This window comes from Armigeres subalbatus, chromosome 1 (assembly GCF_024139115.2).
Source record: "Armigeres subalbatus isolate Guangzhou_Male chromosome 1, GZ_Asu_2, whole genome shotgun sequence".
Lineage (NCBI taxonomy): Eukaryota > Metazoa > Arthropoda > Insecta > Diptera > Culicidae > Armigeres > Armigeres subalbatus.
The window spans coordinates 54,340,902-54,366,904 of NC_085139.1; the positions used below are offsets into that span (position 1 = coordinate 54,340,902).

General features: G+C 40.1%; 1 protein-coding gene across 3 annotated transcripts in view; it reads right to left on the minus strand.

The window, feature by feature from the left end:
* Positions 1–26,003, minus strand: part of LOC134225693 (uncharacterized) — a 116,184-nt gene that overhangs the window by 23,615 nt on the left and 66,566 nt on the right. For all 3 annotated transcript variants that reach the window (XM_062705983.1, XM_062705993.1, XM_062706000.1), the window contains one exon: positions 14,894–15,349. In XM_062705983.1, coding sequence (XP_062561967.1) covers positions 14,894–15,029 — 136 coding nt within the window. In that variant the 5' untranslated portion in view covers positions 15,030–15,349. The remainder of the gene's footprint in view (positions 1–14,893; positions 15,350–26,003) is intronic.

Here is a 26,003-nt window from a genome sequence, read left to right on the forward strand (position 1 = left end):
CAATGGGTGCACGAATGTCCAGCCTTGCTTTAGCAAAAGTTGCAAGCTAATTGCGATTCAGCAATGGTGGTCGTTCGCGCGAAAAGTCTTGGCCGTTACATTACACCACCCACAATGGCCTCTCATTCTCATGTCCTTGAGTAAACCTGCTGTTGAGTAGCGTAACTATCCTATGCTGCTAATGTCTGCACAGTGGGTGTTGGTTGAGTCAAGTCAAAAATTTCCAAATTTTAAAAAAAATTTCAACAAAATCAATAATTTTCAAGACATGTAAAAAAAAGAACGAATAGTAAAACCACGAAGTCTCAACAATCTTGGACAGATCAACACACTGGATACAATTATTAGTGAAATATTTTGGCTTTTTCAGTCTGATATATTCAAACGGGTTTATATTTGCATTGCCCGACGTTTCGACCCGTTTATTGGGTCGGGCAATGCAAATATAACGAAAAACGAACCCACCGCAGGAAGAAAAAAGAGTACGAAGAACAAGTGATTAGTGAGGCGCAGGAAAAATGGAGCAGAACGATATGCGGAGGTTTTATGAGTCTGTCAATGGCGTGCGGAGAAAGACAGCGCCATCTCCCGTCATGTGCAACGACCAACAAGGGAATTTGCTGACAGATAAAACTGAAGTGGCTGCCAGGTGGAAGCAACACTTCGAGACTTTGTTGAATGGAGGAAGTGACGGTGCATCGGAAAACAGAATAAATATTAGCGACGATAGACAAGCTGTGGAATCACCTACACTAGATGAGATTAAAAAAGCTGTCAAAGAGCTGAAAAACAATAAGGCTGCGGGAAGGCCCACTCCCGGCTGAACTTCTCAAACATGGCAGTGAGCAGCTTTATGAAGTTCTGCACCATATTATGTCGAAAATATGGGAAGACGAGGAAATGCCTGCTAGCTGGTTGGACGGCCTCATTTGCCCTCTCTTTAAGAAAGGGCACAGACTGGAGTGCGCCAATTACCGAGGAATAACCCTCCTTAATTCGGCGTACAAAATTATGTCCCGTATTCTGTTCAACAGATTGAGACCGCTTGAAGAGTCCTTCGTCGGCGAATACCAAGCAGGTTTTCGTGAGGGCCGGTCAACGACGGATCAAATGTTTACCCTGAGACAAATCCTTGATAAATTCCGGGAGTACAACTTGCAGACACATCATCTGTTTATTGATTTCAAGGCGGCGTACGATTCAGTGAAACGGAATGAATTATGGCAAATTATGCTTGAACATGGTTTTCCGGCGAAACTGATACGGCTGATTCGTATAACGTTGGACGGATCGAAATCAAGTGTAAGGGTTGCGGATGAAATATCGACGTCATTTGTTACCTTAGATGGATTAAAGCAGGGTGATGCACTCTCGAACCTACTGTTCAATATAGAGCTCGAGGGAGCGATTAGGAGAGCTGGTATGCAAAGAAGCGGTACCATTATCACAAGATCGCATATGCTCCTGGGATTTGCGGACGATATCGATATTATCGGAATTGATCGCCGTGCCGTGGAAGAGGCTTTTGCGCCTTTTAAGAGGGAGACAGCGAGGATTGGACTCACGATCAATACCAGCAAAACGAAGTACATGGTCGCTGGCAATCAACGTGGGTTCATTAGTGGTGGTGGTAGCGAAATAGTGCTGGATGGTGAAAAATTTGAAGTGGTAGAAGAATTTGTGTATCTTGGAACATTAGTGACGTGCGATAATGATGTTACCCGCGAGCTGAAAAGGCGTATTGCAGCTGCAAATAGGGCTTATTACGGACTTCGTAACCAGCTTAAGTCCCGTTGTCTGCAAACGAAAACAAAACTCGCGCTGTATACTACTCTGATTCTTCCGGTGGCTTTATACGGCCATGAGACATGGACGTTAAAGGAGGCTGATCGGAGTGCTCTCGGAGTGTTTGAGCGTAAGGTGCTGCGGACAATACTCGGCGGTAAACAGGAGAACGGTATCTGGCGGCGTCGCATGAATCACGAATTGTACCAGGTGTATAAAGGGCTGGATATTATTAAGCTTATACAACACGGCAGACTACGGTGGGCTGGTCACGTTGTTCGTATGCCGGAAGAACGTCAAGCGAAGATAATATTTAGTAGAGAACCCGGAAGAGGCCGCAGGCTTCGTGGAAGGCCGCGTACACGATGGCTTTTTGCAGTTGAAGAGGACCTTAGGGCGCTCAATGTTCAGGGCGACTGGAAGCGATTGGCCCAGGATCGAGTCCAGTGGAGAAGGATACTCCATTCGGCGTAGGTTCATAGAAGTACAGCTCTTCAAATAAATAAATAATGCAAATATAAACCCGTTTGAATATATCAGACTGAAAAAGCCAAAATATTTCAATAAACACCCCAGTCGAACTGTAATCAACAATTATTAGTTTTATCAAAAACATCAATTCTAGACCAACATTTGAAACGAGCGTAATGGACCTGAGAGAACGCGCGCAGGACATAATTTTACCGGCTCCGGATCTCCAGGAAATCCAGGAGGAGATTGGCCGGCTGAAGAACAACAAAGCCCCTGGGGTTGACCAACTACCAGGAGACCTATTTAAACACGGTGGTGAGGCACTGGCTAGAGCGCTGCACTGCCAAGATTTGGGAGGAGTTTTGCCGCAAGAGTGGATGGAAGGTGTCGTGAGTCCCATCTACAAAAAGGGCGATAAGCTGGATTGTAGCAACTACCGCGCAATCACATTACTGAACGCCGCCTACAAGGGCGAACGCTCCACCACTAGGTGTTCGCCATTCGCCAAGTACTGCAGAAATGCCGCGAATATAACATGCCCGCACATCATCTATTCATCGATTTCAAAGCCGCATATGATACAATCGATCGGGACCAGCTATGGCAGCTAATGCACGAACACGGATTTCCGGATAAACTGGCAACAGGGCAACGATGGATCGGGTGATGTGCGTAGTTTCAGGGGCATTCTCGAGTCCCTTCGAAAACCGCAGAGGGTTACGGAAAGGTGATGGTCTTTCGTGTCTGCTATTCAACATTGCTTTGGAAGGGGTAATACGAAGAGCAGGGATTAACACGAGTGGTACAATTTTCAATAAGTCCGTCCAGCTATTTGGCTTCGCCGACGACATAGATATTATGGCACGTAACTATGAGAAGATGGAGGAAGCCTACATCAGACTGAAGAGGGAGGCTAAGCGGATCGGACTAGTCATCAACACGTCGAAGACGAAGTACATGATAGGAAGAGGACGATGCTCGTGGAGGACCAACGCGCATTTGGAGTTTTCGAAAGGAAAGTGCTGCGTACAATCTATGGTGGGGTGCAGATGGCGGACGGTACGTGGAAGAGGCGAATGAACCACGAGTTGTATGAGCTGCTGAGAGAACCATCCATCGTTCACACAGCGAAAATCGGACGACTGCGGTGGGCCGGGCACGTAGCCAGAATGTCGGACAGTAACCCGGTGAAAATGGTTCTCGACAACGATCCGACGGGCACAAGAAGGCGAGGTGCGTAGCGAGCAAGGTGGATCGATCAGGTGGTAGATGACTTGCGGACCCTCCGTAGACTGCATGGTTGGCGACGTGTAGCCATGGACCGAGCCGAATGGAGAAGACTCTTATATTCCGCACAAGCCACTTCAGCCTTAGTCTGAATAAATAAATAATAATGTGAATAAAGTTATTAACAAATTAGTTCCATGACATCGAAATGGCATTTCCCGTCACTGTTCATATATTTACCAATAATTTTCGCGAAATGGATGCTTTTAACGGATCTGTGTCATTTTTTAATGCTCTCGTGCATGCTGACTGACTGCTGAAAAAATTACAAAAATGATAAACAACGCTATTTACACTTCAATTCTCTGTTTTAATAGATATGACACGTAATGTATTCAAGAAACAGTAACCCAATTTGTTCTGTACTAAAGCTCCATCCATACTTATGTCAACAAACTTTCTCAAAAAGCGCAGCATGCAGAAGATCGTGGTATGCCCAGTGAAGCCGTTTGTACGCTTAAGGAACCTTTAAGGTGTCAGACATAACCCTACTCCTTAAATCCATGAATCTGCCCAGTTCGTTTTTAGACTGCGTTTAATATTTTACTTTTTCAATTTTTATTAGAACCACAATCCTCATGCATATTTCCAGTAGTCCTGGAAACGCCGCTCTCAAGTGTTTCTCGGCCTCGCGTTGTGGACATGGATTTACTTAGGAATAAGCTATTATTCCTATTATCAGGTTTATAAACTTATGGTCACCTGTAATTCTTCTTCTTCTTACTGGCATTGCATCCCCACACTGGGACAGAGCCGCCTCGCAGCTTAGTATTCATTAAGCACTTCCACAGTTATTAACTGTGAGGTTTCTAAGCCATGTTACCATTTTTGCATTCGTATATCATGAGGCTAGCACGATGATACTTTTATGCCCAGGGAGGTCGAGACAATTTCCAATCCGAAAATTGCCTAGACCGGCACCGGGAATCGAACCCAGCCACCCTCAGCATGGTCTGGCATGGCTTTGTAGCCGCGCGTCTTACCGAACCTGTAATAACGTACTCAAAATCGTTTAACTTTAAGAACCTGTTCCATATCAACACGGTTCGAATGTTTCAGGCAACTATGGATACAAAGACAGCACTTGTAGCAGATTGTCACCACTAGCTCTAAATGTACGAATTTTAGATTTTGAAATTTTGATTTGATCTGGGTTTATTGAAACCAGGGAGAGTGTTATTTTGATAACCTCGCTCCGTTATCGATACCATTTTTAATAAACAACACATGTTCGTTTGGGATACGCATACTGTTTTTAATACATTAAATAAAAGCTGGTACATCATTATAGTATACAACTGGTATATCAGCATACTACTTTTATTCCTTAACTATTTGGAAGTTTAGAAAAATGCATTTGACGAGATATTATATTGATTTTCTTCGATATCATGCAGTTACGTCTTCAAAAGGACGTAACTCCAAAACGGGCCCTAAGATTTTTTTAAAATTTCACCCAGAGATGCAGTATAGCTCCAGAATTCAACTCCAGGTATTAGTTTTGATGGAGATTTTTTTTGTTAACACTAGGCTTCATTTGTTCAGAAAATCGTTGTAACTAAATTTTCAAATGGCTATATCTCAGTGAGTTTTCGACCGATTTTCTCAGTTTTTTCACCAACCTCTTAGCCATCTCTTCTAGTTTCTGGACATTGCAAAATATTGTATCTAGGGGTGTTCAATTTTTCACTAGAGCTGTGGGAGTAAAGCAACGGATTTAGAAAAATGCGATTTTGGAGATATACTTATATTTCATTACCAAAAAAGATATCTATTCATATAGTGATGATGGAAATGATAAAATAACAAATAAAAGACATCGCCTGGAACATAAGAACACATTTTGAGCATCCCTACTATGCATACGATGATAATTCGGTACCTTTAGGAACCACTTTATACTACACGATGTATGAAGCTTCAGAAAATGTTTTCAAGCATGTTGTCTACTTTGAACTTGTTAAAATGAATGTAAACTACACGAAACATGTGATATAATAAATTATGATGTTCTAGGATCTCCGAACAGTACTGGAATTTGAATCAAATGGTCTACCGAATCCACCAAGGCTTCCATGATGCCCCCAGCCGCAGTATCAACCCAATTATGTCCTCCGAGTATTTGTCTTTCACTTGCATCTCAAATCCAAACATATGAGCTGTTGTAAGATCTCCAAATTGTCCTGGAGTTTGAATCAAATGGTCTACCGAATCAACCAAGGCATCCATGATGCCCCCTAGCCGCAGTATCAACCCAATTAGGTCCTCCGAGTATTTATCTTTCACTTGCGTCTCAAATCCAGCCATTTGAGATGTTGTAAGATCTCCAAATTGTCCTGAAGTTTGAGTAAAATGGTCTATCGAATCAACCAAGGCTTCCATGATGCCCCCAGCCGCAGTATCAACCCAATTATGTCCTCCGAGTATTTGTCTTTCACTTGCATCTCAAATCCAAACATGAGATGTTGTAAGATCTCCAAATTGTCCTGGAGTTTGAGTAAAATGGTCTACCGAATCAACCAAGGCTTCCATGATGCCCCCAGCCGCAGTATCAACCCAATTATGTCCTCCGAGTATTTGTCTTTCACTTGCATCTCAAATCCAAACATATGAGATGTTGTAAGATCTCCAAATTGTCCTGGAGTTTGAATCAAATGGTCTACCGAATCAACCAAGGCTTCCATGATGCCCCCAGCCGCAGTATCAACCCAATTATGTCCTCCGAGTATTTATCTTTCACTTGCGTCTCAAATCCAGGCATTTAAGATGTTGTAAGATCTCCAAATTGTTCTGGAGTTTGAGTAAAATGGTCTATCGAATCAACCACGGCTTCCATGATGTCGTCTCTCGTAGTATGAACCCTATTATGTCCTCCGAGTATTTGTCTTTCACTTCCATCTCAAATCCAGATATTTGAGTTGTTGTAAGATCTCCAAATTGCCCTGGAGTTTGAGTAAAATAGTCTATCGAATCAACGAAGGCATTCATGATGTCCCCAGCCGCGGTATCAACCCAATTATGTCCTCCAAGTATTTATCTTTCACTTGCGTCTCAAATCCAGGCATTTGAGTTGTTGTAAGATCTCCAAATTGTCCTGGAGTTTGAGTAAAATGGTCTATCGAATCAACTAAGGCTTCCATGGTGTCTTCTGCCGTAGTATAAACCCTACTATGTCCTCCGAGTATTTGTCTTTCACTTGCATCTCAAATCCAGGTATTTAAGATGTTGTAAGAACTCTAAATTGCCCTGGAGTTTGAGACAAAATGGTCTATCGAATCAACCAAGGCTTCCATGGTGTCCTCAGTCGCAGTATGAACCCAATTATGTCCTCCGAGTATTTATCTTTCACTTGCATCTCAAATCCAGGCATTTGAGATGTTGTAAGATCTCCTAATTGCCCTAGAGTTTGAGTAAAATGGTCTATCGAATCAACGAAGGCATCCATGATGCCCCTAGCCACGGTATCAACCCAATTATGTCCTCCGAGTATTTATCTTTCACTTGTGTCTCAAATCCAGGCATTTGAGATATTGTAAGATTTCCAAATTGTGTTGGATTTTTAGCAAAATGATCTATCGAATCAACCAAGGCTTCCATGATGTCCTCTGTCGCGGTATCACCCCAATTATGTACTCCGGATACAGTCCCATCCCGATTTTGGCAACACCCGTTTTTGTCTACCCCCGATTTTGGCAACACCCGTTTTTGGCAACATTTTCTTCCCGATTTTGGCAACAACTTCAAAAACATGTTTTTTATTACTTTTTAGAGTTACAACCTTTATATTAATATGTTATAGGATAAACAAAATCAAAAGTGAATATCATTAAGGTTTATATGCGTATTATGGGCTTTGTACGAATAGTGGGCACTTTCATTGAAAAAAATGAATCACCACTCGTATCACCGCTCATTGCAAACAATTTCTATTGAAACTTTTCTGCTCTTTTTATTCACGTTTTCCATGTCCCTATCCACACTACCCTAATCTAACCAGCCCACCGTAGAATGTCGTATTTTTTGGCATTTTCACTGATTTTGTCGTCGACAAGCTGACTCACACCATTGTACATAGTACAACACCTATTAGGCGAAGCCCGCTGTTTACATCACAATGCAACCGATACTTCATAAGTGATCCAGGAGCAAGCAAGCCCCAGTACATTTAATTGCTAGCAGAGTGTAAAATAATCGAAATTTTGTGGTGAAGACCACCGCTCTTCACTTGTCAGTTCACTTCCAGACATATCATAGTCGGCTGAATATTAGTCATTGAATATTTATGCACATTTTACAAATTGATAAATTATCTGAAATCTGAACAGGTTTCAAATGAGTAAAGTAATTTATTACATGGAGCTGCATCCGATTTTCATCCACGAGACACTTTCAACGGTGAACATCAACATAAACAATGCTAATTATGCTTTTTTCTGCATATAGTAAGCACACTCCGTGACAGCCGAATGAATGAGTTGGTGGAGTAGTCGTCTGACTATGTCATTCTATGTTTTGAATATTCATGCGATGTTTGTCAAAATTCGGACTGAAGTTGCTTCATGAAAATGGATATTTTAAGCTCTGATTGCTAGTGCGATTTCTATATGCGCTATATAGCCATCAAGTCGTTATGCTCATTATGTGCCTCTTTTCTGATATCAGTCGAGAAACTGTCATTTTATCATTTTATCAGTCTTTCTGCTGCATTTACGTATAGACAATAAGCAATAATTGTATTTCAAAGAGTCCTATTGTTTTGAATTGACGATTAATATCAGAACACTATGAGCTTTTCCAGTTTCCTGATGTGTCAATTGCATAACGAGCCTTTTGATTCAAGCATGTTTGTCAACAGTTCGACAGTAATGCTTTACTTCCCTCTTCATTCTGATGTAGGATTCTTCCATCTTTTCAAAGTTATAATAATGAAAGTAGTGCATGGAGAACTGGAGTGCGATGGCCTGCAGTGAGCACATTGTGCTTATGGATCAATCATCGCCGCCTAAAATATTCCCGGGTTGAGTGCTAGGAGACCGACTAGTGCAAAGGGATTTGTTTTTACACAATTTGGATACTGAGATACTCAGAATGCAGATTTCTATTACCATTTTCTAAAACAATGGAATGTCTTATGCCTTGTGTTCATTTTTTCCATAATGTCAGCGAAAGTCAGCACTTCAATGAACTACAGTCGCGATTCGCTGGTTGGGCCACGACCTCGGACCAACTAACGAATTCGGTTTTTTAGTTGGGTCAACTGACAGCCATTTGAACACGTTTATTTCGACTTGAACATCACAAATGATGTCCAGGGATGCCCATTCCCGTTTTCCGTGTTTACATTGAATTTTGACGTACGGTTGCTTTTTAGTTGGGCCAGAACCCAGCGGAGACCCAACTTAAAAGTGACCCAAGTATTAAAATCCCAACAAGCGAATCCCGACTATACAATAGAAACATTTCCACAAATTTTAGTAAGGACGTGGCCGACGCTATTGTTAATTTCTAATATTGTTTATTATTAAATTTGTATTGAACTTGGCTAATTTGTTACATTATCGTTTGATTACCATTCTTGTAGCTTTTTTCAAATCTGTTTGAACTACATTCTCCGAGTTATGAATAATATGAATAATGCATCACTTAAAATAATTGCATCACTTAAACCCACTCCACATACTTTGCAGTACATATTCTAAATATTTAGTATCAATCATGAAAACAAAAAAAATTGAAATTTTGTATAAATTTTTTATCCCGTTTTTGGCAACATCCCCATTTTGGCAACATTAAAATCCGGTCGTGTTGCCAAAATCGGGAAGGGACTGTATTTGTCTTTCACTTGCGTCTTAAATCTAGGCATATGAGATGTTGTAAAATCTGCAAATTGTTTTGTAGTTTGAATCAACTGGTCTAACGGATCAACCAAGGCTTTTATGAAGTCCCCAGCCGCGGCATCAACCCAATTATGTCCTCTGAATATTTGTCTTTCACTTGCGTCGCAGTTTCAGGCAATTGAAATGTTGTGAAATCTCCAAATTGTCCTTGAGTTTAAATCAAATGGTCAACAGAATCAACCAAAGCTTCCATGAAGTCCCCAGCCGCGGCATCAACTCAATTATGTCCTCTGAATGTTTGTCTTTCACTTGCGTCGCAGTCTCAAGCAATTGAGATGTTGTAAGATCTCCAAATTGTCCTTGAGTTTGAATCAAATGGTCTATCGAATCAACCAAAGCTTTCATGATGTCCCCAGCCGCGCTACCAACCCAATTATGACCTCCGAGTATTTGTCTTTTACTTGCATTACAAATCCAGGCATGTGAGATGTTGTACTTTATTTATGATGTTTATTCTTTATTATTATTATTATAATCATCCGACAGTGTATGTTTGTCGTAATGAAACTTTACTCTAAAAACTTAAATTTTATAAACACCACTTTGTCAGTCGAAGTCGAATTTCGGGCACGTCTCGTTAAATCCGATCATCATTGATCATATTGGTACAATCAGGTCCTAGTAATGGTGTCCTCGAGGTAAACGGAAGAAGACACTAGAATGGAACGTATAGGCAAGCATATTGATGTCCATTATCGCCAGAAAATAGGGGGAGGAGGTGGTTACCCGATACACCATCAAGAACTTTGGTAAGTCTGCAAGTTGTACTCCCGGAATTCATCAATGATCATTCGCAGGCTGAACATCTGATCCGTCGTTGATCGACCCTCACGAAAACCTGCCTGGTATTCGCTGACGAAGGACTCTTCTAGCGGTGTCAGTCTGTTAAACAGAATACGCGAAAGAATTGTGTACGCCGAGTTCAGAAGGGTGATCCCTCTGTAATTGGCACACTCTAGTCGACGGTCATTGCTTTTAAAAGTTATGAAGAGAATGGGGAAACAATCCAAAAAGGTTGGTGTTTTGGTTAAACGGAAGAAAGGAGAGATCACTTACTACCTGGTTTATTTCGGTTTTTTCTCTTTGAATCGAGAAAATGAGGGAACCGAAAACATTTCAGAGAGGCATCGTAAAGCGTGTTGTTTTGGGAGGAGTACGTTAAGTACTACGTAGGACCAATCACGGCAGCAGAAATCTCACACTCCGGTACACTGTCATCCCTAGCTGCATGATTTGGGTAATCACTTGTCATAAGACAATTTTTAATTGTAACTTACCAGATATGCGAGGCCTTCTTTAGTGTCTCGTACTTGACTCGACTAAACGTGTGCATGAGCTCGGAAGACATGATTAGATACATACCTTCGCTGGAGACATAGTTCCAGGCGAGGTTGATTTGATTGACAGACAACTTGATCCACATCCAGGGCCAAACATGTGCATGGGCTCGGAAGATTGGATAAAAACATCTGCTGGAGACATATTTCAAGGTAGGGTTGATTTGCAAGTCATGGTTCATTTGGAAAGTAATTTCAAAACAATTATGTCCACTAAATTGCGTTGATATCGTGGCTGAAGACATCATGGCAGCCTTGGTTGATTCGGTAGGCCATTTGATTCAAACTCCAGGACAATTTGGAGATTTTACAACATCTCATATGTCTGGATTTGTGACGCACGAGAAAGTAAAATACTCGGGGGACGTAATTGAGTTGATACCGTGGCTAGGGACTTCATGGAAGCCTTGGTTGATTCAATAGACCATTTGATGTAAACTCCAGAATACTTTGGAGATCTTCCAACATATGATATGTCTGGATTTGTGACGCAAGTGAAAGACAAATACTCGGAGGACATAATTGTGTTGAAACTGCGGCTGGGGATATTATGGAAGCATTCGTTGATTCGGTAGGCCATTAGTTTCAAACTCCAGGACAATTTGGATATCTTTCAACATCTCATATGCCTGGATTTGAGACGCAAGTGAAATACAAATACTCGAAGGACATAAAAGAGTTGATATCGTATCTGGGGACATCATGGAAGCCTTGGTTGATTCGGTAGACCATTTTACTCAAACTCCAGGAAAACATGGGGATCTTACAACATCTCAATTGCCTGGATTTGAGACGGAAGTAAAATATAAATACTCGTAGGACATAACTGGGTTAAAACCACGTCTGGGGACATCATGTAAGCCATGGTTGATTCGATAGACCATTTTACTCATACCGGGACAATTTGGAGATCTTACAACAACTCAATTGCCTGAAACTGCAACGCAAGTGAAAGGCAAATATTCAGAGGACATAATTGGGTTGTTGCCGCGGTTGGGGACTTCATGGAAACCTTGGTTGATTCGATAGACCATTTTACTCAAACTCCAGGACAATTTGGAGATCTTACAACAACTCAAATGCCTGGATTTGAGACGCAAGTGAAAGATAAATACTCGGAGGACATAATTGGGTTGACACCGCGGCTGAGGACATCATGGATGCCTTGGTTGATTCGATAGACCATTTTACTCAAACTTCAGGACAATTTGGAGATCTTACAACATCTAAAATGCCTGGATTAGAAACGCAAGTGAAAGATAAATACTCGGAGGACATAATTGGGTTGATACCGCGGTATGGGACATCATGGAAGCCTTGGTTGATTCGGTAGACCATTTGATTCAAACTGAAAGAAAATTTGGAGATCTTACAACATCTCATATGCCTGGATTTGAGACGCAAGTGAAAGACAAATACTCGGAGTACATAATTGGGGTGATACCGCGGCAGAGGACATCATGGAAGCCTTGGTTGATTCGATAGACCATTTTACTCAAACTCCAGGACAATTTGGAGATCTTACAACAACTCAAATGCCTGGATTTGAGACGCAAGTGAAAGATAAATACTCGGAGGACATAATTGGGTTGACACCGCGGCTGAGGACATCATGGATGCCTTGGTTGATTCGATAGACCATTTTGCTCAATCTTCAGGACAATTTGGAGATCTTACAACTTACATCTTACATCTTACATCTAAAATGCCTGGATTAGAAACGCAAGTGAAAGATAGATACTCGGAGGACATAATTGGGTTGATACCGCGGTATGGGACATCATGGAAGCCTTGGTTGATTCGGTAGACCATTTGATTCAAACTCCAGGACAATTTGGAGATCTTACAACATCTCATATGTTTGGATTTGAGACGCAAATGAAAGACAAATACTCAGAGGACATAATTGGGTTGATACTGCGGCTGGGGGCATCATGGAAGCCTTGGTTGATTCGGTAGACCATTTGATTCAAATTCCAGTACAGTTCGGAGATCCTAGAACATCATAATTTATTGTCACACATGTTTCGTATATAGTTTACATTTATTTTTACAAGTTCACAGTACACAACATGCTTGAAAAAATTTTCTGCAGCTTTATACATCGTGTGGTATAAAGTGGTTCCTAAAGGTACCGAATTATCATCGTATGCATAGTAGGGATGCTCAAAATGTGTTCTTATGTTCCAGGCGATGTCTTTTATTTGTTATTTTATCATTTCCATCATCACTATATGAATAGATATCATTTTTGGTAATGAAATATAAGTATATCTCCAAAATCGCATTTTTCTAAATCCGTTGCTTTACTCCTACAGCACTAGTGAAAATTTGAACACCTCTAGATACAATATTTTGCAATGTCCAGAAACTAGAAGAGATGGCTAAGAGGTTGGTGAAAAAACTGAGAAAATCGGTTGAAAACTTACAACGATTTTCTGCACGAATGTATCCGCGTAAGTTTTTTTAGCGAATCAATCCTAGTGTTAATAACGGTCAGGGAAGCACTGTGGGATCACAAGCATCATCTGGAAATAGCAGCCGTCCAGCGGTCATGTGATACCTGTAAGGTTAAACTACGCCACACGGCAAATCACGGACCATATGCTATTCGTTAATCTAAGTTTAAAAACTGAGGCCAACTCTTTATACAGCGTATATCAGATTGAACTGTACCTCTTTGTAGTTTTCTTCCCGAGCCATTTTTTTCCATTCCGGCTATTTAGTGGGCACCCGTTAAACTTAACAATAATAATAATAATTAGTTAATACACCACTTCTTATATTTTTGCAACATTTGCAGTTTACCTAAAAGAGATACTGTTGTGGTATTTACGGTTTTTCAAATTCCATACAAACTTTATTACCTTTATCGATTAATTTGATCAATGTTTACTATAATAGAAAATAAGAATGGAAATAACTCAAACCTGTGGAAAAAGCTGTCACGAATAGTGCTGAAATTGAGTTTTCAGATTTCACTTTTTCTTCACATTATGTGATTTTAATCAATTTCCAAAAAAAAAATGGAGCTCGGATCCAACATTTATCTCAAACATGTTTTTTCTTACAAAAATGAGTGACAATGAGTTGAATTCAACTGCTGAATTGTCAACACTTTCATCAAGCAGATTGAGGTCAACGGTTAACAGACATGAAGTTATTTTATCACTTGACCACAGTGAGCCACAGGGACGCATAGCAAAAAGCATGATGAAAATCCCCCATCTGTCCGACCCACTCCGGTTCCATTCAAATGATGGTGATGCGCAAAAACTCTCGAAGCCAACACACCTGCTAGCTGACATTTAGTTAGGAACAAAGCACCATGCGTTCGCTTTTATAATTACATAGTCGCACAGTCAATTAGGGACGGTTTTGTTTCGTAATACGTAATATATCTCATACACATTCAAGCTTTGATTATTTCACATCAGCTATTCGGATTTTATTAGTCATTGTTTTCAATCAACCTTTGTGACCAGCTTTAAATATTTTTCATACCCTTCGCCATCGGCACGAAGAGTACCGTCTATGAACTGGGCCAAAAGTAGACACATTATGCTCCTGTATTTTCGTCAGCATGTATCACGCACGACTAAAACAAATAAAAAAAGTATGTACAGCTAGTGAACTGGGAGGCCATTAATTAGAATTTGACCAATTTTGTTGTATGAAAACTGAAAAGGCACTCCGTTCGTCTGAAACATGAAATCGTCCTTTTGTTAATTTTTTCTAAGCTCAACAACATTATATCATCAGCAAATTGAGTTGATTAATAAACTAGTTTTTTCCTCAATACTTTGATCTGTTTGCCATTCGCAACAGATACCGAGGACCGAGAAAAACCTTCACACTAGAAGTACACCACACATCACATATTAAAATTCAGCTTCTGGAATGAGATATTGACAAACTACTAAATGATCGAACGCAAATTACTGAATGATCGATAACATCCTTGACCGAGGTGATCATTTTGTTACAATAAAATTAGGACACAATATTACTTTTATTTTATGCATTTAAGTGTATAAACAAATTCGCTAACCACATCTGTTGCTCATATATATAAGACAAATAATTTTAATAAGACTATGTTTCGTCAAAAATTACCTTCAATGAACTGCGTCTCGGAGTGATCGCCCAGAAAGCTCCTCCGTTCGATGTAGCATCGAACGGCCGTCCCCAGGTCCATGAAGGCCACGAATGCAATCCACCCCCGGAACGCGTACAGCAGTTTCCGCTCCATTGTCCTGTCGTGTGCTAAATGCGCTAGTTGGTATCAATCCACTCGCAGCACACAATGTTGCAGCAATTATTGGCCCCACAAACGGAATCTATTCTTCGCATTCAATGCAGGGCAACAAAGTTCGCATGGCCCTTCGGTTTTGGTTTTTTTTTTGCACTTTCTGTTGATTAGTACCCGTCTCTATTGGTGGTCCTTGTGGCTTGCTGGTTAGTTGGTGATTCCCGTTTGGCTTGCTTCAAATGATTGTAACTTTGTTGCAGTTGTGGCTTGTGGTTCGTTTGGCAGCAATATCAAATTCAACGTAATGTGAGTTAAAACATCTGAAAAGAAAGTTATGAAACTATTAGGAATGTATCATGTATCAATGTATGACATCCGGAATGTTGAAATTCTATACAAATAGTTATGTACATTAATAAGACCCGAAGATATCAATAAACGACGACCTGTAAGCAATAATTCATCTTTTACATCGAACCCAGCCACCTTCAAGCGTGCCTCATACAGCTAGGCCAGGGAGGACGTAAGTATTCCCACTCAATTTCAATTTCAGCTAGACGAACCGAGGAGATGTTTATACATGCATGTTTCTTATGCAAAATACGTCAGCGTCGGATCATCCCTCATCAAATTAATGGCTAGCGTAAAAGCTCTATCAAATAGAACAATCGGTCGGTTGCTAATAAATCATTCTCCGTGGGCCGTCAAACTGACAAAGACAGTGATTATAGTTTATATTGCTAAAAATTGCTAAAGAAATATTAAACAAAAAGCTCTTCCTAAAAGATCGCAAAGTATTTGTTCAAATTGAATCTTTTGTCATTCGATTCCGTTCCAACCAAGTTTACTTCAACCAAGCTTTGATTTCATTCTACCTTTTTCCGTTCTGGCGACAATAAAATGTCCAAGCTTATGATTCGCCTAAGCAAAATACTGTTAAATACAACGATATCCCATTATCAACGGCAACAATCAAGCTACACACCCCCGTGCTGAAGAATAATAAAATTCAGTAACGCCCCCACCTAACCATCTGTGCCACAATTTGGAAGTACCGTAGGTACCAGCTAAGAAAAAAAAGTTATGACAATTTTCCATATTCAGCTTGCTCGTATTTAATATTGAAACCGAACGAAGTGCGCTACACCCAGAGAGAGGGGGTCAATAAAATGGCCAAGGAAGCAAAGAAAACAGAACCAGTGCGGTGGCGTAATTTTGTGTGACAGAAATCAAAACGGGACCGAAAAAGAATGGTTTGAAAGTAAACTGGTTATAAATTATAAAGTAGGGCTAAGCCACCAAGCTCTTAAAATCGGATAGATTCGCGGAAACAGGAAGCATTAATATATAACTCTCGAATCTGGCGCATAAATACAAAGCTGATCATGAATGAGTTAAAACCACGTTCGGACCAAAACATTTTCTCGACTTCTCTGGGAACAAAGTATTTGTACAAATCACTTGGTATACAAATGCATGAATGGTAACAAGGTTTAGAATATCCACAGTTAATAACTGGAAGCCCCCCACTATGCGTAACTATAGTCACTCTTAACCTTCCGGGACTCGCACCGTTGTAAAAGGTACAACACATTGAGTAAAAATGAGATAACTTTTTAGTAAGTTGACCAATTTGCACCAAACCGCCAAGTATTCCTCATAAAATTAGTTCTTCATCAATTGAAAAGATAATAAAAGAGATTCGATAGAAGGCTCGGGTAAACATAGCTAAATAGAAGGCTCAGGTGCACTGTGAATAGTGACCAGTAATGAATTATTCATTTATTTTATTAACAATTCATTCTAAAGTAACGCGATTTATTCTATATCATTTCTGATAATAACCTTGGAGTTAATTCGCAGTTCTCACTCACCTATGACCGTCCGTAAAAATGGTCATTTTGTGAAGTTCGTCCTAGAGCAGCGCAATTTTTGTTAAACCATTTCTGATGGCGATTTTGGAGATATTCCACAGTTCTTACTCTACTATAACCGAAGGTGGCCACTAGACGGGCCTCCTTATAATCCGGAACGTCCGTAAAAATGGTCATTTTCTAAAGTTCATCTGAGAGCAGCGCAATTTTTTCTAAACCATTTCTGATGGGGATGTTTGAGCTAAAACACATTTCTCACACTGCACAATAGGAAAAAAATAAGGTATTTTTGGCCAAAATTATGAATCCTGCAATAAATGGTGGTATTCATCATAAAAACATAGATAGAAAAGAAAAATATGTTTTCTGAGCCTTCAATGGGGTATGGGACCAATTTTCGGTATAGTATCGATTTTTGTCATATTCTACAAAATCAACGGAATTTTATCACTTTTTTTGGCTTGCAATAAGCCCGTTTGATGCTGGATAAAATACTATTGGTCATATAAAGGGTTTAACTGTATATTCGTGTCACAAACAAATGGAAGCAACAAAGTTTTCCTAAAATGATCAAAAAAGCACTATTAGCTTCTGGTGTTGAAAATTCACCGAGTAGAACTTATTAAACCAGCAATTCAATTAGCGTCATATTATGACATCAACAAAATGGAATTTTATTTGATATTTCATTAGGATTTCTTTCATAATTATAAAAAAGCTCTTGTAACAAGGAGTTATTTAACACACTACTCATCCACCACGTTATGACACGTTATGGTTAAATCTATAATTCGCTTCTATAATGCAGTAATGTCAAAATTGTAAATTTTGAACCCCTTCCCTTCTCACTGCGTGACGCATTTTATATAATAGTTGATTTTTTCTTGAATTAGGCGCAACGTTAAGACATAACCCTCCCCCTTAAAATGTCATGTCATGCTATAACTTTTGAGCCCATAGTCCGATCCAGCCTGTTTTTATTAGGAAGCAATAGAACAACGTTCTCTGACGAATGAGTAAATCGGTTAAGAGTAAGTGCATAAAAAATAGTTAAGATAATTTTTGCTCACATACATACAGACATTTACACACACATACACACGGAATCACCTTAATTCGTCGAACTGAGTCGATCGGTATACAATATTATGAGTGTTTGGGCTTTCTTTTAAATGCTTTTGGAGCGATCATATAGCTTCTACGTATACTTAGTACACGAGAAAGGCAAAAATAGGCATTTTTTTTAAATTCATGCGTCTTACTCTTGAATTTGGGCAGAATTTTATTCATGGTCTTCAAGGCTTAAGAGTTCAATAGTGTAGTGCATGATGTTTTACTGCGGGGTATTGCGGGGAACCAAACTGTTTTGTTCGTTAAATACTGCGTAAAATATGCTTTTACAAAACTACTAAAAATTAAATTCTGGACTAAGCTATTATTACATTATCAAGCCTATTGCATCGATCTGTTTAAGAGCTTTGTAACGATATATAAATATGTTACTTTTGAGACGGCAAAGCTGCCCGTTTTCCCAAAAAACATAAAAAATACCATTTTGAGGAGGGGCTAGTTTGAACGCCCCCCACCCCTCCCTAAAAAATCTAAAAAATAAAAACCGTTCTGATTATAAAAATATAGGTTATAAGCTGTGTATTCATCACATTTTACTCGCCAAAATCGAAAATTGGCCTTTTGGTAGTTTTGGCCACTCCTTTATATGAAGCTGTCCTATTGTGCGCTGCTATGACCGCAGGTGGCCACCAGGCAGCTTTCCGGAAAACCCGGAACGCCCGAAAATAAAGTCATTTTGTGAAGTTCGTCCTAGGGCAGCGCAATTTTTTCTAAACTAAATCTGATGGTGATTTTGGAGATATTCCACAGTTCTTACTCTACTATAACCGTAGGTGGCCACCAGACGGCCTTCCTTATAATCCGGAACGTCCGTAAACATGGCCATTCTGGAAAGTTCGTCCGCGAGCAGCGCAAGTTTTTCTAAACCATTTCTGATGGGGATGTTTGAGCTAAAACACATTTCTCACACTGCTATGACCGCAGGTGGCCACCAGACGGCCTTCCGGAAAACTCGGAACGTCCGTAAACATGGTCGTTCTGGAAAGTTCGTCCGCGAGCATGCGCATTTTTTTCTAAACCATTTCTGATGGGGATGTTTGAGCTAAAGCACATTTCTGCTATGACCGGCACACTGCTATGACCGGAAAATTCGGAACGTCCGTAAAAATGGTAATTTTGAAAAGTTTATACTGGAGCAGCGCATTTTGTTGTAAACCATTTCTGACGGCGATATTCGAGTTAATACACAGCTCCTACTCTGCGAGGACCGCAGTGGCCACCAGGCGGCCTTCCGGAAAATCCGGAACATCCGTAAAAATGGTCATTTTGTGAAGTTCGTCCTAGAGCAGCGGAATTTTTCTAAACCATTTCTGACGGTTTTCTTCTAAACCATTTCTGGTAATGACCAGGAAGTTAGTCAATGCTCTTTACTATCAAATATTGTATAGAGTTATCCACCTTCGCCAAAGGTATAATAATAGCCCAAAAATATATGTACTATGCAAACAAATGAATAATGAATTCTATCATAATAATACCTAAATAGTAGTCATTGATGATAATAACCACATTAGAAATTCGAGAGATATTGGTCTTATTTGGCCAAAAAGAAGCTATTTCAGCCAAAAAACTTTGTTGGGATGTGATAGGAACGCAAAATACGGAATTCTAATTGGATGTAAGAAATAAGTTTTTCCTGCATTTCCAATACTAACAGTTGACTGTTAGACTAGTCAAGTTGAAGGTACAGGATTGAAATGGAAACGCTACGGAAATCCATTTCCTGTTCTAGCGATTGCTGTATGAGAAGTATACAAAAAGATACAAAGTAGGCGAATGAAATGGGCCTGAGATCGAACCCAAGGCATCCTGTGTATGAGGCAGAAACGGTAGTTATATGACACACTTTTCTGAACACATTGGTTTTCAAATCCCAAATAACTGTAAATGACGGCTGTTTTAAATATCCTGCGACATCTAACAAAACTGGTTGATCCATATATCACCACCCAGCGGATGTAATCCAAACTAAACCATTTTTTAGAATAACGGTTTTCATCCTCGAGCAGCTGTGAAGAAGACGGTCACTCTCTAATATCACAGATCCGGGGTTATATAACCAAACTGGTGGTCTCACATGTACTATCACTACTCTACGGATGAATTTTATACTTCACAATATTTCATCATATTTTTTCCAATCTGTTTCCAATCCCCAACAACTTTGTAGAAAACAGCAATTTTCTAAATCCCCCAGATCCCAAGATATCGAAGAACTGATATCTCATATGCAGTAGCACCTCCTTGCGGATGAATTTTAAATTATTCTGTTTTTCAACATATTGGTTTACAGTCCTCGAACAATTTTGTTGATGACGGCAATTTTCTAAATTTCACAGATCCCGAAATATCGAACTAAACTGATTTCTCATATTCACTAGCGTCGCCTTATGGCTTAATTCTGAACTTAACAGTTTCTCAACATATTGGTTTCCAACGCTCGAACAACTTTATAGAAGATAGCAACTTTCCAAAACCAATTGATCCTGAAATATCGAACCAAACTGATCTCTCATATACAGTAGCGCCACCTTGCGGATGAATTCTAAACTAATTAGCTTCTCAACATATTGATTTCCAATCCTCGAACAACTTTGTAGAAGACGGCAACTTTCTAAATCCCACAGAACTGATCTCTCATATACAGTAACGACTCCTTGCGGATGAATTATAAATTATTCAGTTTCTCAACATATTGGTTCTCTGTACTCGAACAACGTTGTAGAAAACGGTGATTTACTAAATCCCACTTTATAGAAAATAGCAACTTTCCAAAACCAATAGATCCCGAGATATCGATCCAAACTGATCTCTCATACACTATACACTAGCACCGCCTTACGGCTCAATACTGAACTAAACAGTTTCTCAACATATGGGTTTCCAATGCTCGAACAATTTTATAGAAAATGGCAACTTTCCAAAACCAATAGATCCTGAGATATCAAACCAAACTGATCTCTCATATACAGTAGCGCCACATTGCGGATGAATTTCAAACTAATTAGCTTCTCAACATATTGGATTCCAATCCTCGAAAAACTTTGTAGAAGACGGCAACTTTCTAATTCCCACAGATCCCGAGATATCTAACCAAACTAATAGCTCATATACCCTAGCGCCGCCTTACGGCTGAATTATGAACTTAACAATTTCTCAACATATTGGTTTCCAATCCTCGAACAACTTTGTGGAAGACGGAAATTTCCCAAATCCCGTAGATCTCGAGATATCGAACCAAACTGGTATTTTCATGTACACTAGCGCCGCTCAGTGGGAGAATTCTAAATCAATTTTTTTCTTGACTCATAGGGCCCCGTTTTTTAGAGTTTTTAGAATTCTTATAAGAAACATTGCGCCATTTATGGTGAAGATGGACTATTTTCACCGGTGTTCCGTTGGTTCCGGATCTTCCGGAGGACCAGCAAAAAATCCATTGGACCTAAAAAATGTCCTCAATGAGAGAATATATCCCCTTTATTATTTTTTCGAAAAAATCACGTTGATATCATTTGAATTGGCTTCATTATAACGGATTCTAGGACTGTTGTACTTTTTACAACACGCGAGTTCTCGTGTTATGAAAGTTGAACCGAGTTGCGGAAGATTAAAACCCAGGCAAACATAAGAAAATTATGCATATAGAAGCAGTGTAGGAGTGTTGAATGGAAGGTAAAGTGCAAAGCGGTTTTCATGGGGATGAGGGAATAATACTGTTCGTAACAGTTCGAACTTTCCCGCTCCATAGTGCCGAACATAATTGTAAAACTAACATTTCTCTTAATTTAAATGAACAAAGAGGAAATGCTGGTTCAGATTATTAAATTTATTCTCACATATTTACATGTTACAGCCACACGCAGATTACATAAAAAGCAGATTTGGTGGGAACTGATAAACCTGCAAGCTCCTGCTAACCTGTCCAGGTTCATAGGTAGGATTTCCGTTGCCAAATTCCATTGTAGCCATCCGCTGAAAATCAACGCTGCACAGTTAACGCACTGATCTCACTGGCAGTGCCTTCCGGTACCTGCTACCATGTGGTTCGGTTGGTGCGACCGATAAAGCGAAACACTACTGCACCGTTGTGGGACAGTGACATCAATACATGTACGGCACTGTGCAGAATGATTTATGATCATTCCGTTGCCATCACCGTATCCCCCACACTCCAGCCTGGATATGCTCGTATCTCGGTTCGAGTGCTCCATTGGCAGCCACTCCGTTAGGCAGACACAGGCAGGCCTTTTCCGATAATGAGCGGATATGCGATGACTCCCGATGATAGAATGTGTCAGCCAGGATGGGTACGTGGAAACGACAGATTCCTGCTCCATCATCACGTGGTGTGGGCATCGAACCGCGACTATCGACACACGGCATCGTCACCCAAGGGGATACACGGCAGTGATGTTTCTAATAATTGAAAACCGTTGATATTTGAAGTTCTGAATATAATGAAATTTGCATGTGTTATCGAAATGATTTCTGTCCAATTTAAAGCAACGAAATTATGCCACAAAGACAAAACATTACGTGCTATAAATTGATAAATTGTATTAAACACAAAAAATCCACATTCATCAGTCCTAGAAATATGCAAACATAAATTCATTTTTGATCACCTTTTGCACCGGAAGCAGAATGATACAAAATGCAAAAAAGCTCGCTATGTGAACCCCTCGATTATCGACATCGTTCGGCGCTGACCAGAACCGCATGGCCTACTTTTGGACCGACGACTTGCCGTTCTATGGCTGATGGAGAGTTTTTAGTTAGTGCATGCCAAGCGTATCTACTAAGTACCAGAAAAGAAAAAAGTCACCTTGTTCATTGTGGAACAACAAAGTAATCTAATCTCGATTTATGTCATCTAGATCTAAACTGACGAGATTTCGCAATAGAATGTTAACCGAGATCTCGGCTATTCGATTCCAGGCGAGAATTTTGCTCAGGACCATTAACCATCAGAATGTGGCTGGATCTATTATTGACCTGTACATATTTTGAGAGTTAATAACTTTGTAATCAAAAACTTTATTCACTTGGTGTTCTGAACAATTTCAAAAAATATGATTAACCACGGTGTAACAATCACGAGCTTAACAAGAAGATTAATTTTAACGTTGCATAATATACATACATATACATTTACTTTTGAGAGTTACTGTATGAGGAGACGTGTGTTTGTCGATGGAGGCATTGCTCCTTTTATATATTCCGAGCGTAACTCAATACGTACTTCAGCACGTTTCTGTTGGCCTTACAACCTATTAAAAGCTAATAATAATCCAAAAGGCTCATAAGATGATTCGCAATTTATCACATTTTTGCACAAACGGAGAAACTCATGTCAAAAGTCGCCCACTCGCGGACGTGCATCCGAGTGACATTCATTTGACGCATTTCGCGCCCAAATCTAGGCAGGCTGCATATAATATTCAAAACATTTCCCGTCCCCATCAAAGCGAATCCGGTAGACACGCCGGCGCCTGCTGTGATAAGTTTTGTGTTTTTAGCCGTGTACATTTGCGCTTTTGAAGATATGCAATTCTCGTTGCATCCATGTGACAATGACAACAATAGAAAGGGTCCCACGCGAATAATCGGGTCGCCGCTATCGTCCGCCCGCGCTTGTGTGTTATGATTGTTTGTTTTCGTGACAGGCATGAAAAATGTGCTTCATCTATATAGGTGCAATAAAAAGCCGGCTTGGTAAGCAGCAGTAGGTGCGCTACCACATGCACAGTTCGGCGGGAGGTCGACGGTGGTCAACGGTAGAGTGGGAAATGATGGTTATGCAGTGCCACAGAAATAACCCCTGGCAACGAAAAAAAAATGTCACTAGGAAAAAAAATCACGCTTCGTTTGATGTAGCTAGTGGACATGTTTTAGGATGTTTCCGTTTGCCGTGTGTCAATCATCCAGGGTATTTTGATTGTTTAGTTTGTTATGAGTTCTATTTTATAAGTTTCGCGTTCGAAATCTGAAGAGAAATCAAAGTTTAATACGAAAGAATAGTATATCAATAGGTCCCTAATCAGGCTCTGTAAAGCACGTGGACATGGAAAATTGTTCATCAGAATAGAGGAAGACACACCATAAGGACGCCTCTTTCCCCAAGGTAAGGATTTTGTGATGCAATACGCCTAACCTGTGATGTACCACGCGGCTCCACATGTAGGTAACAGCGTAGGGGAAGAGGCCGCAAAACGACCTCCCCCCCCCGGGGCAAAAAGACTTTCGGGTATTCACTTATATTTACCATGTTAGCCTTAACAAAACTAGACGTGAAATTATGTTGGTTAGGCGAAAAAAGTGTCAATATAATATATAGGAATGTAGGAAAAACTGATATTTTCCACATTTTGATGAAACATCTAACATATCGGCGAGGCAAAACGCCCTAGTGGAACTATCCTGCAATGTAGGGGAAGGAGGGGCAATATGCCCTAGCTAAGCATAGACTGCTTTTATGCCTTAGTTATAACGATTTTCATGGGTGTATCTACTTCACGCAACAGTTAAACAATATAGCTAAATGATGCCGCATTAAAATTAGAAAAAATCTCAATCATATTGATAATATTCACATTTCAAAAAAGTGGTGATATTTTGTTGCCGGAAAACTCATGAGGCAAAACGCCTTTTAGCTGGTAGCTCCTAGGGAACAAAGCACCACGCGTCGGCGAATCAGCTTTCTGGTATGGATAGTGCGTGGAGACGCAAGTACATTGTAGGATAGTGCCACTAGGGCGTTTTGCCTCGCCAAAATGATAGATGTTTAAAATGTGGAAATTTTCGGTTTTTCCGACCATCCCATACACTATTTTGAAACTTTTTTCGCCTAACCTACATAATTTTAGATCCAGTTTTGTTATGGACATCTTAATGACGGTAAATATGAGAGAAACCACAAAATGCGTTATGCCTCGGGGGGCGTTTTGGGGCCTCTTCCCCTACTCGCGTCTCCACGCACTGTCCATACCAGAATGCTGATGTGCCGACGCGTGGTACGTTGTTCCCTAAGAGCTGCCTGCTAAAAGGCGTTTTGCCTCATGAGTTTTCCGGCAACGAAATCTCACCACTTTTTTTAAATGTGAATATTATCAATATGATTCAGATTTTTTCTAATTTTAATATGGCATCAGCTAGCTATATTGTTTAACTGTTGTGTGAGGTAGAAACACCCATGAAAATTGTTATAGCTAAGGCATAAAAGCAGTCTATGCTTAGCTAGGGCGTATTGCCCCTCCTTCCCCTACTTTTCACACTAGAAAAACGGTTTTGGGGGCTGTCCACTAACCGCTTAGACTCTTATGGGGGAGGAGAGCAGGGGTTTCCAAATAGTCTACGTTGTTCTATGAAGGGAAACAGGGGAATGAGTATATCAAGAGTCTACGAAGACTTTATTTTTCGTTTGAAACCCTTCATACGAAGTGAACGCAAATGGAATAACAGAAGTGTTCTGGATTGATTCAAGGCTTGTGGAAACAGGAGGACTGGAGGGTACAAGAGTACAGAAGGTATTAGAGGTGTGCACCGCTGGTCTGGTCAGCGGCAGTGGCGTTTTGGGGTCAGGTCGAAAATCATTTTAGCCAGGGGCGGGGGAGAGTATCGCCGTCGCTATGCTTTATTGCATTGCCGCCAATATGAGCCATAATGTTACAGTAGTCTTCCTATAACTTTCGAAATGTTCGTCCATTCATATGAAAAAGAGAAAGTTGTTAAGATATCCATTTATATTGAGCAAAACATAATTTTGATGATGGAGCATCTCTAACAACTTATGAAAATGGTGTATTTTCTCAATTTACAATTCATATAATAAAATGCGAAATATCTAGATACGGTCGTTTGGCCAAAACTCATTCGGCCAAATGCCACTAGGCCGAACAAACAATTAGACCGAAACCCATCTGATCGAAGGTCATTTGGACGAATAGGTCATTTAATCGAATGGGTTATT